Source organism: Carcharhinus amblyrhynchos, chromosome 2, assembly GCF_965287045.1.
Source record: "Carcharhinus amblyrhynchos chromosome 2, sCarAmb.v2.hapA, whole genome shotgun sequence".
In the NCBI taxonomy this organism is placed as follows: Eukaryota; Metazoa; Chordata; class Chondrichthyes; order Carcharhiniformes; family Carcharhinidae; genus Carcharhinus; species Carcharhinus amblyrhynchos.
Window position 1 is genome coordinate 93,658,618 of NC_137325.1, and position 17,088 is coordinate 93,675,705.

The 17,088-nt window shown below is 41.3% G+C and overlaps 1 protein-coding gene across 2 annotated transcripts in view; it reads right to left on the minus strand.

The window, feature by feature from the left end:
- LOC145356548 (contactin-associated protein-like 2) overlaps positions 1-17,088 on the minus strand; it is a 1,680,587-nt gene that overhangs the window by 727,655 nt on the left and 935,844 nt on the right. For both annotated transcript variants that reach the window (XM_080209322.1, XM_080209313.1), the window contains one exon: positions 6,103-6,303. In XM_080209322.1, coding sequence (XP_080065448.1) covers positions 6,103-6,303 — 201 coding nt within the window. The remainder of the gene's footprint in view (positions 1-6,102; positions 6,304-17,088) is intronic.

Sequence of the window (17,088 nt, forward strand, 5' to 3'; positions counted from 1 at the left end):
CCACTCTACATATCCCTGGTGCATGTACAACACATCTGCACTGTCTTATGGGCTATGCCAGAAGTGGTCTGGCCAATATTTTTGTAGTTTCTGTGGTGGCAGCACCAACAACATGATGGAACCTGCTTCGGTGACCAATGTGTTGACATATTTTGTAAAGGACATTAATTCCTTGGCCTTGTCTTCAACCGTTGTAATTTCATATCTCAGGACTTATTTGCCTTTTCATCAGTGGATATTCATTGTGATGAGTCTTCCAAAGTGTACTTATCTTTGTTTACAGTTTTCGCCTCTTAGCATTTTCCCACATAGTCCTGGTGGATTTCAAATCAGCTTGAAATTCAGGACATTCATTTTATTGTTATCTCTACTCATGCCACAGAATGCAATCTAATGTTATTTTAAGTCATAATTCTCAAGTGTTCTCATACATTGTGATTTTCTACAACACACTCACAGCAAAATGCTTAAATTGGAACAACAGCTTCCAACAACCAGCCTGGTATTTGATCCAAAAATTAAGCATCCCTTTGTGGATTATCCTTTCCCATATTCACATTCATTTAGAATCATTAAAATCTCTTTCCCTAATACACTTAAACCATTTTCATTTGTTCACAAAATTTCAAATCTTAGATTTCAGAAAACATGTAATAAGATGCCTTTCAGAAAACTGAAGAATAAAATGAAAGCTCATGGGAAGCAAAATGCTGCTCTAAAGTGGATTATTACTTGGCTACAAGAAGCAGAGAATAATTATTAATTACAATCGTTTTAATTTGGCATCCACAAGAAGCTGAACCCCACCGGGATCAATCCAAAAATTCATTTATGACCTTGACAAACTTTTATAAACAGTGTTCAAGCTTGCATGTTCTGTGCAAAAGCTAGATTTTGAGAGCAGAGAGAACAATGTAATACCCATTTCAAATCAGAATTAAGCTATGATCTGTAGATTAAACTGAAGTATGCAGATTGGATCTTCCTGATTCCAGTAAATTTGATTTGATTTATTATTGTCACACGTATTGGTAAACAGTGAAAAGTATTGTTTCTTGGGCACTATACAGACAGAGCATACTGTTTATAGAGAAAGAAAGGAGAGAGTGCAGGATGTAGTGTTACTGTCATAGCTAGGGTGGAGATAAAGATCAACTTAATGTGAGTTAAGTCCATTCAAAAGTCTAATGGCAGCAGGGAAGAAGCTGTTCTTGAGTTGGTTTGTATGTGGCCTCAGACTTTTGTATCTTTTCCTGATGGAAGAAGATGGAAGAGAGTATGTCCATGGTGTGTGGGATCCTTAATTGTGCTGGCTGCTTTTCTGAGCAGCAGGAAGTGTAACAGTGTCAATGGGGGGAAGGCAGTTTTGAGTGATGGACTGGGCTTCATTCATGGCCCTTTGTAGTCTCTTGTGGTCTTGGGCAGAGCAGGAGCCATACCAAGCTGTGATACAACAAGGAAGAGTGCTTTCTACGGTGTATCTGCAAAAGTTGGTGAAATGTTCTGTAGATGTTCTGGATAATTAACAGCTAATAATTATTTCAAATTTTCTGCTTTTGTGCAGTTTGATGAATTCACTGCGAGGTCACTTTAAATTTTCTTTCTGGCTGGTTGTGTAGTAGCCAAAAGTGAATAGATTGTGAGTGGCCTTTGCAATATATTTAGGATTGCTGAACGTCTGAGCACAGATGCATCTTAGAGGGAATATTTGTGATTAAAGGATGAATGTAATCAATCCAGGTACTGGACATGAGGGTCTGTGTTTGATCTTAGAAAGTATAGCCTCAATCTCTTCTCATGTATTTCTGCCTTGGTTGCATTTTATGAGCAGTGCTGCACTTCCCTTGCTTACTGCTGAAAAACAATTTGAATTTCTTTATCATCTTTAATGACAAAAGTGTCCAAAATTTTCTCAAAATTATCTTCACAAAACTCTAATTAAGGCACAAATACAGCTTTGCATTTAGCTCGGAGCAGCAGGAAGGACGTGATAGTCCTTAAGAGGAGATTAACCAGAATAGCTTATGGGATAAGGGGTTGTCGATGAAAGGTTAGTTTGGAGATGCTGGGGTTCTCCTTGGAGCAAAGGAGATAGAGGGGAAATCTGAAAGAGGTTTACAAAACTATGACAGGTTTAGATAAGGCAGGTAGAGACAGGGGCCAGGATTTTCATGCAAGACTGTTCTGCCTTAGCGAAAATCCTGGCGGAGAGACACAGATATGCAAGTTCCACCCCTGAACTTGGCCATTGCCATTTTTCCAGGGTAAATGGGGGAGATCTTAATGTGCACATCTGCAGTTCTTGAAGACAACTTGAAGAACCGTAGATGTACACATTAGGTTTGATTTTTGGCAAGTGTGATGTCCAAAAGCTGATTTTGCACTTTAGGACTGCAAAGAGGAAGTCTAAAGCTCCAGACTCCTTTGGGGAGTACCCTTCTCGGGATATATAGTATCCTTCTGGGTAACGTCCCAGGACACCTTTATAAGCAATAAAGCGGCATTTTCAGAGAGGTGCCTTTTGGGAGAGAAAACATTCCCTTTGAGAATTCCCAAAAGCAGACATGAAGATGTATAAAAAGAGTATAACCTCATTGGAACTGTCAGGGTTATTGGAACTGTCAAGAGAATTGTTTAAAAAAACTGTCAAGGAATTAAAAACTATCTGCAGTGTTTAACAAAGTCAATGTTTGTTATTTCACTCCATTGACATACAGCTAAGATTTATCATTGCAGGATAAATGTTGCATGACTGATTGCACAACCTATTATTATCACAGCAGGGTGTCTGTCTTTTCACAGTTTGATTGACAGCTCCAAGTGGCTATAAACATTTTGAAATGGGACTGTTAGGTTGCTATGGAGGAATTGAGGGGTATAAAGAGTGAGTGGAGAGGCATAGGTTGGCAAGGGTAGTATGAGAAGCCAATGGGATGACTGCGCGCTTAAGTTGACATGGATGGGGCATCAGGAGTGTGTGTTGGGGGGGGGGGCAGTGAGTGCAAAGAGTGTGGGCTGCAGAGCTGTGTACGTTTTATTCATTTTTTGATATTTTTGACAAAGTGCAGGAACACTAAAGGGGGTATTCTGCCCATTCCATCGCCACAGACAAAAATCCCCAAACTCTTTTCAGAGTCACTTGTTATGACTCCTATTTTCATTGCTCCCCAGATCAAAAATCCACACTGCCAGGGCACTTTACATTAGCAACATTTAGGAGGCATCTGGATGCGTACATGAATACGGAGGAAAAAGAGGGACACGGACCGAGTAAGAGCAGAAGGCTTTTTTTAAGTTAGTTAGGGCATCATGATTGGCACTAGCTTGGAGGGCTGAATGGCCTTTTTCTGTGCAGTACTTTTTTTTGGTTCTTTTTTAAGGTCAGATTTGCTGAGCTGGGAATTGTCCTACTCTGTGTTCTCAAACAGAGAATGAAAATTCAGGTCCAACTATTCCCATAAGCTAATGGTACAAGAACTATGGCACACAGATTTAAGGTCCAGGATGAAAGATACAGGACGGATACGAGGAAGAATTTCTTTAAGCAATAAGTGGTAATGACCTAAAACTCACTGCCAATAAGGTTGGCAGCAATGGTGAAGATCAGTGATTTCACATGAAACTGGGCAAACACTTGTGGGAAATAAACTTGAAGGGCTTTAGGGATAGGTCAGGGAAATGGGGCCAAAAATGATAGAATTCTATACCTTGCTTAGTTTTTCCTTCTTTCTACAACTTCAGTTTGATACCACTCAGGCACTGCTTTTTTCAACTTAGTGGTTACTGCATTATGGCCCTTGGCTGAGGATCTTGGAATCTATGTAAACAGTATTATTTTAAAGACCACCATATTTTAATTTATGTTCCATTTTCAAGTTATTGTTACGAACTTTAGGATTTTGGTGGCAATATTCAAATTTTTAGACTACATAGCACTGATGTTAGCATATGATTACATAGTAACTCAGAAATAATTAGAAAAATGAGTCAACACCTTTGAACTATTAATTGACTTTTGACGTATAAATTCAATCAATTACCACAAGATTCTAGTTCTTTTGGCTTCTTAAAATATATTGCGTACTCCCTATTCTTCAAAATGTATCAGTAACTTGATACTTTCCTGCACCAGTACCGTGTCTTCAAGTTTAATCTGTTCTTTTGTACAACCAGAAGTCAATGAAGTCCTTAAATATTTGAATTGGGGTCTGATAATGTTATCAGGCCCTGACTGCAACATTAATTGGTGACCTAGTACAGAAGACCTTGTGCTTTCCTATCAGATGAGGATAGTGGGAAGAGTGGCTGGAACAAGATTAAAATAGATATGTTTTTAACTTTTGGTGACATAATTGTGAAGCTAGGAGGAGCAAGAGTGTTGCAGTGTCCCTCGTTCCTTGGTGAAAGACTATACGCTCACTCATTTGGTGGGATTTACATTTTTGTTCACCCTGAAACTGGAAAAGCCCAAGGTCAACAGACCTTCCCATGCTGCATTCTCGCCTGCTCTGATTCCCCTGGTGGGTGGAACGGTAAAATTCCGGTCAGTGAGTTACTTTGTTGCAGAAATATCCTTAGATGCCAGTCGACAGCCTTCTATTTCAATGCTATGGTATATGGACACCCAGATGTTAAAGCCATCTGAGCCTCATGCTGCTCCACACCACTACCATCCTTGCCCTCCTCCCTACCCCACTCCAACTCTCTTCCTGCTCCCAACTCAAATCACATCAATAAATATGTTTTGGGTCTGGTTTCAGGACATCATCAGTTAAAATGTTACTCAAATCTTGGTCAGCACAATCGAGCATAAAATCTTCCAGTTCAAAAATTACTGAATGGCTTACATTAATTCAACTATAAAAGTAAATGTTTTATGCAATAAAACTATAGAATAACTGATACACAAATACAACTAAAAGTTTATAATGTAAATGATACAAAACTACATTACCTCAAAGTTGAGAAACTAAACTTCACACAGGATTATTTCAATGGAGTGGACTTTTTTCAGGGTCCTAGCATAGCTTAATTAAAATCTGCAGAAATGCTATAAATGGTTGTTTTAAACTAAAAACTATATAGTCATCAGTATATACAATTAATAACCAATGGTAGATATGAGAAAAACCAAATGGTGCTTCTCTATAAAAGATATGTAAAAGTAATTGATGCAGTTCTGTCATTTGTACATTCTCCTGTCATGTAATAGTGATGCAATGGTGTGATTTATTCTTGTGTAACTGGATAACACTGAATACTTATGGTATACTGTTATACTGCATCATTGTTCCAATTCAGGACTTTAATATTTCTTCTCCTATTTACTCTATCACTCTAAGATACATCAGGTGCACTCAGTGCATATCACTGTCCAATATATTTCCAAGGTTCATGGTAAAAGAACTATGATATCTTACATGCCTTTTAGGTGTGTCCCATTTCTTCTTTTAGTACATAATTCTTTCTGAACATTGCTGTCAAAGTGTGCTTCAAGAACAATATCTTAATATCAAATAACATATTTACTGAGACAAAATAAATAATACTTTAATAGTCACATAATTTGCTATTTCTTCTGCCATCTTCTATCTCAATGCATTGCAGTACCATGCGTTTTTGTAATGCCTTTACAGTTATCAGAACAAAAAAAATGCCAGCTTGGTGCTATGAAAAACATTTGTAAAAGACTGTCATCTGATATCATAGTTTATCATGCTTGCAACTGAAAAAAGAACAATTACTTATACCAACTCCAGTAAATGCAAAGACTCTAAACAGTTTTGCTTTGCAGATTATTTCAGTTTGAGTTGCAGATCCAGGAAGTTATCAGCTTAAATGGCATGAGGCCAGCCACATTTTCCTGTCTGTAACCTTAAGACATGACATGTGAGTTCACACTCACTCCCCTCCACCAGATCTCCAAGATAACAATTACCGATGCCATAACATCACATGCATTGTGTCATTAAACCATGCCTGTGGCCTCAGAAATGGAGCCGTGTATTGACAAAAGATCAAAAGGTACATAAAGGAATCATCTACCTTTCTTTTTCTTATTACATGTTCAGAACTGCACCTTAGCAAACAAAATGGGCCTACCTGGAGTGTTCAACAGCCGTGACATCCTACAGAAGTACGACACGTATTGTTCACAATATTCAGCACTTTTCGTAACTGCAGAAATCTGATTCAGTGAGGTGCTATAATTCAGTTTCACAATAACAGGTTTCATTGGAGTCGACCCTGAAATCGTTCTTTGCTGTGCCATGTCGTGGTACAATGTCGTCCAGACCTTATCCTCTGTAAGAAGCAAGAGAATCATAACTGTCAACAGTTTGTATCCCCAGAGTCTGCAAATATGTCATTAAGTGTAAAGGGGAGAACATCCAGAGGTGAGGTCGTGTTGGGATGGGGCCTTCACATTTGTCAGGCAGAACTTTGGCAGCTAGCAGGCAATGGACACCCCAAGACACCAAAAGCCTTTGTCACACATATTTTCAGAGAATTCCCCCATCTTCGCCACCACCTTTGAATTTCAAAAATTAATTTATATTTCAACAAAGCAAATAAAATAAATCTTTCAGTGGTCAACATGAATTTTTCAGATGATTATTTTAAAATGTTATTTGCTATCAATGAAAATCTGGTTGATTAATTTTGAAGCTGATCCCAACCAAACGGTTGCAAACCTACCAACATGCAGGAAACTAATAAGGTTTGTATAAAATACAGGAATTTCTGCCAATATATAAAGAGTTAATCAATATGTCAGTGTAAATTTGGTTTACTGTAAGTAAAGTGAAAACATGACCAATGGTATCCAAAACATTTATTCAGTGCAGTCCTTCTCCCAACATATAGATCTAAATTAAATGTACGATCTGAAGAGTAGGTCATGAGTACACTTATGAAAGACAGCTGAATCCCAGTCCATTAGTAATTTAATGCAAATTGAGAGATAACTCAATCACTACACGCCAGTTAGAGAGACCTGCTTGTCTGGTGGAAATAGTGATAAAGATTCACAAACACTCGAAAAGATTTAGCAATGAAAAATTCCATTTGATCTGGCAAGCCCATTGCTTTTTGATTGCTCTCAATCCAGCTTTCTCACTAATACCATCAAATTCAGTCAGCAGAAGTTAGTTTGCAACAGACAGCCCAAAGGTTGGAGAAGAGATGGGTAAATTCTTTCCTTTATGAAGAATTAAGATAACCCATCAATAGTCTTATTGTTCTTCAAACAAGCAAGTCAAGATCACTGTTGTTATCACAAATACTCTTTAGCGATTGTAATAATATATAATTGTTCAAAACAACTACTCTGCATAAATTTAAAATCAATGTAATTTACTTCTGTATTACGTTTAAAATAGTCAATGCATTTTTGTTTTTATTTTCACTTGCCATTAAAAGCATTTACCATTTTCAAATGGCTCAATGTTGTCATGCAAGTTGAAGCATTAGACAGAATTTTGATACAGTTTTAGTCACCCAAAACTTGATATGTTAGTGAGTGGTTCCTCTGTTTACCCCATTATAGCGGTTCATAGCATGAGTAGCACAATGGTTAAACCAGAGTGTCCATGTGGCATTCTGTGAGGGAATATTACCTGCAATGTTTACAAGTGCATTACAGTAATTTTTTTATTATTCGTACGAGGGGTGGAATTTTACAGCCTTGCTCGTCCCAAAACTGAAAATCAATGGACCTTTCCATTATCCTCCCTTCGTCCAGTCCAATTCCCGTGGTGGGCAGGGTAGTAAAATTCCAGCTGAGGGTGTCACTGGCTAGGCCTGCATTTAGCGTCCATCAGTAACTGCCCTTGCTCAGAAGGCATTTAAGCATCAACTGCATTGCTATGGGTCTGGAATCACTTTTAGACCAGACCAGGTAAGGATGGCAGATTTCCTTCCTTAAAGGATAATAGAAAGCCAGATAGGTTTTTATGACAATTGTTTCATGATTAGACTTATAATTCTAGATTCTTTTTATTGAACTCAAATGTCCCAATTTGCCAAGGGGAAATGGCAAATTCCCCATGGTGAATTTGAACCTAGGTCTACAGAGCATTACTCTGGGTCTCTAGGTAACTACTCTTGTGATATTACCACTAAGCCATGGTCTCCCTGTAAAAAAACTGACTCATGTTTTTAATTTTCAAAAATGGTATAATCTTCAGATGACAGAACTTTTGATCTAGGGTAAAACAGTGGGGGCAATTTTCCAACCTCGCTGTGCCTGGCACAGATTGTGTCGATCCTGGAAAATAGTGGGCGGGCCTAAACTTCAGCTTCGTGCCTGGCGCCAAACAGGGTTGTGCAGGGGTGGATCACGAAGGTAGGCATGATGAGGCAGCATGTTGGGAGCATGTCAGGGATCAGGCAGGGGGACCCATCTGAAGGGCCCCAATGCCATACAGCACAGTACAGGCCCTTCAGCTCTCAACGTTGTGCCGAGCTTTGTCCAAAATCAAGATCTCACTATCATTTTGGTGCGCTCCGTGTGCCTATCCTATAACCGCTTGAAAGTTCCTAAAGTATCCGACTCCACAATCACAGCATGCAGTCCATTCCACACCCCAACCATCTGTGAGTAAAGAACCTACCTCGAACATCCCTCCTATATCTCCCTAATAACAGCTACATCCACCTGAGGAAACAGTCTCTGAAGGTCCACTCTATCTATCCCCCTCATCATCTTATAAACCTCTATTAAGTCGCCTCTCATCCTCCTCCACTCTAAAGAGAAAGCCCCAGCTCCCTCAACCTTTCCTGATAAGACCTACCCTTTAAACCAGGCAGCATCCTGGTAAATCTCTTCTGCACTCTCTCCAATGCTTCCACATCCTTCTTGGTGAGGTGTCCAGAACTGCACACAATATTCCATATATGGTCTCATCAAGGTCCTGTACAGTTGCAGCATAATCCCACGGCTCTTAAACTCAAACCTCCTGTTAATAAACGCTAACACACTATAAGCCTTCTTCACGGCTCTATTTACTTGAGTGGAGTGAATGGATAGAGTGGAGCAACCTTCAGAGGTCTGTAGATAGGAACCCCAAGATCTCTCTGTTCCTCCACATTCCTCAGAACCCCGCTGTTGACCCTTTTATCTGCATTCAAATTTGTCCTACCAAAATGAGTCACATCGCACTTAACAGGTTAAACTCCATCTGCCATTTCTCAGCCCAGCTTTGCATCCTATCAATGTCTCTTTGCAGCCTACAACAGCCTTCCACCTCATCCACTACTCCACCAATCTTGGTGTCATCAGCAAATTTACTGACTACCCTTCAGCCCCCACCTCCAAGTCATTGATAAAAATCACAAGTAGCAGAGGACCCAGCACTGATCCCTGTGCTTTCCCTCTATCCCACTTCCTTACTTTCTCCATGAGCCTACCATGGGGAACCTTATCAAACACCTTACTAAAATCCATGTATACGACATCATCTGTTCCACTCTAAAGAGAAAAGCTCTAGCTCCCTTCTTCTACAACTTAGTTACTTCCTCAAAGAATTCAATTAAATTTGTGAGGCAAGACTTACCTTTCACGAATCCTTGCTGAGTATCCCAGATTAAGCTACTTAAAGAAAGTAAGGAAGTGTGGGATAGAAGGAAATTTGGCCGATTGGATAAGTAACTGGCTGTCTCATAGAAGACAGAGGGTGGTGGTAGATGGAAAATTTTTAGACTGGAAACCAGTTACCAGCGGTGTATACCACAGGGATCAGTGCTCCGTTGTCTACTATTTGTGATCTTTATCAATGACTTGGATCAGGGGGCTGAAGGATGGGTCAGTAAATTTGCTGATGACACCAAGATTGGTGGAGTAGTGGATGAGGTGGAGGGCTATTGTAGGCTGCAAAGAGACACTGATAGGATGCAGAGCTGGGCTGAAAAATGGCAGATGGAGTTTAACCCTGGTAATTATGAGGTGATTCATTTTGGTAGGATAGATTTGAATATGGATTATTGGGGAATGTGAGGAATGTAGATGAACAGAGAGATCTTGGGCTTCATATCCACAGACCTCTGAAGGTTGCCACTCAAGTAGATAAAGCCCTGAAGAAGGCTTATAGTGTGTTAGCATTTATTAACGGGGATTAGAGTTTAAGAGCCAGGGGGTTATGCTGCAACTGTACAGGACCTTTGTGAGACCATATTTGGAATATTGTAAGCAGTTCTGATCACCTCACTATGAGAAGGATGTGGAAGCATTGGAGAAAGTACAGTGGCGATTTACCAGGGTGCTGCCTAGTTTGGAGGGTAAGTCTTATGAGGAAAGGTTGAGGGAGCTAGGATTTTTCTCTTTAGAGCGGAGGAGGATGAGAGGTGACTTAATAGAGGTTTATAAGTTGATGAGGGGGATAGATAGAGTGGACGTTCAGAGCCTATTTCCTCGGGTGGATGTAGCCATTACTAGGGGCATAACTATAAGGTTATGATTGAGATATAGGAGGGATGTCCGAGGTAAATTCTTTACTCAGAGAGTGGTTGGGGTGTGGAATGCACTGCCTGCTGTGATAGTGGAGTCGGACACTTTAGGAACTTTCAAGTGGTTATTGGAAAGGCACATGGAGTTCACCAGAATGATAGGGAGTGGGATAGCTTGATCTTGGTTTCAGACAAAGCTTGGCACAATATCGAGGGCCGTAGGACCTGTACTGTTCTATGTTCTATCTTTCCAAATGGCCATAAATCAGGACCTTTTCTATTAACTTACTGACCACTGAAGTAAGACTAACTGGCCTATAATTACCAGGGTCATTCCTATTTCCTTTCTGGAACAGAGAACAACATTCGCCACTCTCCAGTCCTCTGGCACCATCCCCGTGGACGGTGAGGACCTAAAGATCAAAGCCAAAGACTCTGCAATCTCATCCCTTTGCTCCCAAATAATCCTAGGATATATCCCACCTGGCCCAGGTTTTCAAAATTGCTAATACATCTTCCCTCAGAATAGGTACCTCCTTCAGCATATCAGCCTGTATCACACTCTTATCCTCAAAAACATGGCTCCTCTCTTTGGTGAACACTGAAGAAAAGTGTTCATTCATCACCTCACCTATCTCTTCCGATTCCATGCACAAGTTCCCACTACTATCTTTGACTGGTCCTAACCTCACTCTGATCATTCTTTTATTTCTCACATTCGAGTAAAAAGTCTTGGGGTTTTCCTTTACCCAACCCACCAAGGACTTCTCATGCCCGCCCTAGCTCTCCTAAGCCTTTTTTTTAACTCATTCCTTGCTACCTTGTAACCCTCAAGTGACCCAACTGAACCTTGTTTTCTCATCCTTACATATGCTTTCTTTTTCCTCTTGACATGACATTCAACCTCTTTTGTGAACCATAGTTCCCCCACTTGGCCATTTGCTCCCTGCCTGACAGGGGCATACCTATTAAGGACACACAGCACTTGTTCCTTGAACAAGCTCCACTTTTCATTTAAGCCTTTCGCTGACAGTTTCTGTTCCCATCTTACACTCCCTAGTTCTTGCCTAATCGCATCATAATTACCCGTCCCTCAATTACAAATGCCAATGAGGAACTGGGGGAAACGTGCCACTGATGAGGGGGTTAGGGTTAGGGTTAAGTTTAGGTGGAGGGTAGGTTGAGGGGAGGAGTCTCCCAGTGCACTGTGAGATTGGGCACCCTTTCAAAACGAGCATGAGAACGTAAGAACTTGGAGCAGGAGTAGGCCATCAGGCCCCTTGAGCCTGCTCCGCTGTTTAATAAGGTCATGGCTGATCTTTTTGTGGACTTCACTTCGCCGCCCGCTTAATATAACCCTTTACTGTTCAAAAATTTATCTATCCTTGCCTTAAAAACATTCAGTGAGGTACCTCAACTGCTTCACTAGGCAGGGAATTCCACAGATTCACAACCCTTTGTGTGAAGAAACTCCTCCTCAACTCAGTCCTGAATCTGCCACCCGTTATTTTAAGGCTATGCCCCCTAGTTCTAGTTTCACTCACCAGTGGAAACAACTTCCCTGCTTCTATCTTATCTATTCCCTTCATAATCTTATATGTTTCTATAAGATCTGCCCTCATTCTTCTGAATTCCAATGAGTATAGCCCCAAACTACTCAGTCTCTTCTCATAAGCCAAGCTTCCCAACTCCAGAATCAACCAAGTGAATCTCCTCTGCACACTCTCCAGTGCCAGTATATCCTTTCTCAAGTAAGGAGACCAAAACTGCACACAGTACTCCAGGTGTGGCCTCACCAGCACCTTATACAACTGCAACATAATCTCATTGTTTTTAAACTCCATCCCTCTAGCAATCAAGGTCAAAATTCCATTTGCCTTCTTAATTACCTGCTGCACCTGCAAACCAACTCCTTGAGATTCCTGCACAAGGACACCCAGCTCCCTCTGCACAGCAGCATGCTGCTATTTTTTTACCATTTAAATAGTAGTCCATTTTGCTGTTATTCCTACCAAAATGGCCGACCCCACATTTACTAACATTGTACTCCATCTGCCAGACCCTCACCCAATCACTTGGATTACCTATATCCCTTTGCAGACTTTCAGCGTCTTCTGCGCACTTTGCTCTTCCACTCATCTTAGTGTCACCCGAGTGCTCTGAAGCCAGGCTCACCGGCGTGTTTAGGCCCTCCCTCCACCCCCAAGTACCAGTGTGCAGCTCACCACTCCTCCCAAAAAGTGATTGAGTGTCAGACGATTGTGGTGTGGAACATATCAGAGACTGGCGTGGACCGCTCCCGCATTCTTGCTAAATTGACATGTTGACCCAAGTGAAATGTAGGCTGGACTTTTCTCATCCCAATCTCACAACAGGCCAGCGAGCCACTGAAATCTCCATTCACGCCAGTGGGGTCTAAAGATCCTGCTGGCATAAAGAGCTGGGAAGTTTCAGCTACAGTTACGGAACCAATTCACTTGGGCATAAAATTCCACAATTTTCCATGCTATTTCTTTCCACCCACACCAAACTGTTGTTAACGGGTGGAATCCCGGGCTAGATTTTAAACTTAGACTGAGTCGCACCCTCATTTAGGGAGGCATGAGGCTAAGCACTCCATCCTCTCCTGTCCACAGTCAATGTTCGCATGTCTCTGCAGCTTCTGTTGACTAGCTCGAGATTTCTACTGACAGTCTGGTACCAGTACATCTTGGATTGCTTTCTTTTGCTATATGGAGCAGGAGCCAACTGTATGACCTGTTAGAATGGCTGCAATGATGGATGTCAGGGAACATTGCAAAATCAGCTTAGCCATCTTTTGAAGATGTTGGATGAAACTTGAAGGCTGTTCTGAGTGCTGTGTATGAAATCCCACCAGTGCATGCTTGGAATCCATTGAAGACATCTGGCATCAAAGGTATCCAAGTTTCCTTTCTTAGCAGGTTGTCAGGTTTCAAATTTCACAAACATAAAGGACAGCAAAGTGCACATTTACATTGCAGAACTGAAGCTTTGTTTCTATGGACTGGAAAAGATTTGAGAGCCATAATAATCATCATAGCAGTTCAAGTTTTATTTGATGAGCAAGGGATTGCTTGGACATTAGGATTTATTTCTAGGGGGGCACTGAATAGTAAAGAAGTTCCGCTAAACTTCTACCAAACCTCAATTAGACAACACAATTCTTTTTGTTATATTGTACAAAGGATATAAAGGCACTTGAGAAGGTGCAGAGAAGATTTTGATAGATGGTACCAGAAATGCATGGGTATATGTAAGAGGTGCTGATTGATAGGCTGGGTATCTTTTTCCTTGGGAGGAAATGCTGAGACCTAATAGCAGTCTTGAAGATTCTGAAGGTTTGACAGAACAGGTACAAGACGGAAAGTGTTTCGACTTGTGGTGAAGAGTAAAATTATAGAGGTTAGCAATATAAGATATTCACCAAGAAATCAAAGAAGTAACTCATTACCCAGAACGGAATGCAGGATTTGCTCCCACAGTATTTTGTTTCAGATATTAATTTATAGGATGTGGGCATCACTGGCTAGGCCAGCATTTATTGCCCTTTCTTAGTTGATGTTGAAGAAACTGCCTAATTAACCTAATTAAACATTCCAACCATTATCTTGTAAATTGAATTTGTGTTTATTTGTGAACAGAACTCCCACTTACCTGACGAAGGAGCAGTGCTCCGAAAGCTAGTGGCTTTTGCTACCAAATAAACCTGTTGGACTTTAACCTGATGTTGTGAGACTTCTTACTGTGTTTGCCCCAGTCCAATGCCGGCATCTCCACATAATAATTAAACTGCTGCAGTCCCTGAGGACACACCCACAGTACTGTTAGGGAGAGAGCTCCAGGATTTTGATCCAGAGAAGGAAAAGCAATATATTTCCAAGACAGGATGCTGACTGACTAGGAGGGGAACCTCTGAGTGGTGGCATTCCCAAGTATCTGCTGCCTCTGTCCTTCTGGATGGTTGTGGTTGCTGAAATAATCTTGTTGAGTTTTTGCAGTGCATCACGTAGATTCTACACACTGCTGCCACTGTTTGTCAGCAGTGTAGGAAGTGAATTGTTGTGAATAGGGTACTAATCAAGTAGGTTGTTTTGTTCTTTGTTGAGGTGAATAGTATAGATGAATTTAAGCTTATAATGGAGAAGGGAATAGAGGATTATTCTTGGGTAGGTTGGGAGGAGCCAACTATGTAACACTAGCATGGACTTGTTTCTGTGCTATACATAATACAGTTTAAGTCACATACAAAGGCTTCTTGAAAGACTACTCCTTAACCAAAAAATATTCCACCACTGTAAATGCAGCAGATTCTCAGGATCAAATGAGATATCTGAATTTAAATTTCAAATCCTTAGGATCTACTAATAATCAGAATTATATCAATTTAAGTTTCTGCAAATCTAATTTATATTGCAGCAGCTTTGCCACAGCACTTTGCACAACTTTTATTAAAAACAAATCTTGCATCAGCTTACAGGCATTGGTATTACAATGAAGGCAATTTAAATCACACACAAATGATCATTACCATGATCTTCAAGCATATTCTGTAAAATGGGAAGGCAACAGCAGCCGACATTTTGGGACAAACATTAAGCCAGAAAGATTTTGAAGTGGACTGTGCGGTGGTTTCTTAACTGAACCACAGCAGAAGCATCCCACTTTTAAAAAAGTCTGGGATGCTGTTGAGCCACACTTAAATGTGGAAGCCTCAGGATTTAAAGAGCTGCTACTTAAGGACAGAAAGAATCCTTTCAGCAATCATCAGGAGAGGGAGAGCAAATATACTGACAGAGTGTCAACATAGGAAGGTTGACCACCCCCTACCTCTCTTCCCTGGCCCCCAGTTCTTACAAGCATCATTGGAGATCATGCTGTTGGTTAAAATGAAAGAAATATGGTTCTCCCTGGATGGGAGCTCTGCATGCACACACACCTGGATGTCGCTGAAAAGGTAACCAGCCAGAGGGAGGGTACCCACTGCAAGAAGTTCAATGATCTCATTAAGGAATATACAGAAAAAGGTGTGATACAGTAAAGATTCACTAGACTGGTCCCTGGTTTCAGAGAGTTGTCCTAATGGTGAAAGGTCAAATAAATTGGGCGTATATTCTCTAGAGCTCAAAAGAATGAGAAGTGATTTCATTGAAATGTACAAAAGGGGTTTGGTAGGATAGATGTAAGTGATCGTTTCCACTGTCGGTGAGTCTAAAACTTGGGGCTCATTTTCAGTCTAAGGGGCCAATCATTTAGGACTGAGATGAGAAGAAATTGCTTCACCTAAAGGGTTGTAAATTTTTGGAATTCTGTACCCCAGGGGGTTGCGGATGATCTATTGTTGAATACACTTGAGATTGAAATATACAGATATTTGGTCTCCCAGGGAATTCAGAGATACAGAGTGGAGAGCGCCAAATAAAAGTGGGCATGGTTTGCACCAATCTGCTAAGGTATCTGTGGGCTCTCAACTCCATGCCACCATGATTATTGCAGGCAATACCCTTCCCTCCTGAACATCCCTGGCATCGGTCCCCTACTTCTCAAACATCCCGAGCATCCCCATCGTCTGCATGTTCATATCCCTCTCCCCGCCAACACCAATAAATGAGTCCTCGCATGTGAGGCTCTCCCTATGACCTGCCCGGCACAGTTTGGCACTGTCAGGCCATGTCCCTCTCCTTTGAGGGTGAAAGTGAGCTTTGCATCCCCAGAGGGATCTCCCCTTGATAGGTTCAGGTTTGGTTCATGTGTGGATGGGTGGTTGGAGGGAGGGGGGCGTTCCCCGTGTCTGTAGGGTGAGAATTTTCTTTTAATGCAGATTGTGGTGCCTGATTCTGTGGAGCTAGTGGTGCCAATTCTGACCAAAACCACAGCACCCAGAGGAAACCCACGCTGGCATGGGAGAATGCGCAAACACCACACAGACAATTACTGAAGAAGGGAATGGGTTAATGAACTTTGAACTTTGTAATACTTAAAGATTTGTGCAAAGCATTTCAAGACCTGTTTCTGCACCCCTGTAACCTTGTATGCCAGTTAAGTTGTTTGTGTGAGCTTGTAGCCTTATATGCTGGCTGAACAAACTGCAGGTGTCGAGATGCGATAACGGGTAATCACACTAGAGGAACAGAATGGAGACAGTTGCGGCCTTGAGACAGCTACGATTACAACAGGCTATGCAAAGGACAAAACCACTGATGCAGCAATAACCACATGATGGATGGCAAACCACAACCAACACCCTGGAGAACTGCGGACGTGACTAGGGGCGGGAACTGGGATGTATAAAAATTTACTCTGACTTGTGTTCGGGGAGAAGGCTATGAACGGCTTTAGGAACCGGGCTTCCCCCAAATGCTTTTGTAATAAACTACTGTACTTTTGACTCACGACTTGTTTCAGAGGTATTACTTACCGACAACAAATTAGTGCTGAAACCCGGGAACTGTTTACGGGTCCAGTTGAATGGCCGTGACCGGAGCTCTGGAATAGATCACCAAACTTAATAGGCGGGGGTCAAACTACAGTAGGTGATCATCTGTGATGAGAGAGTGTGTGATGAAAGATGTCTGAACTGAACACATACGGATAAGGAGGCATCTAACACCCAGCCTTAGACCGGTT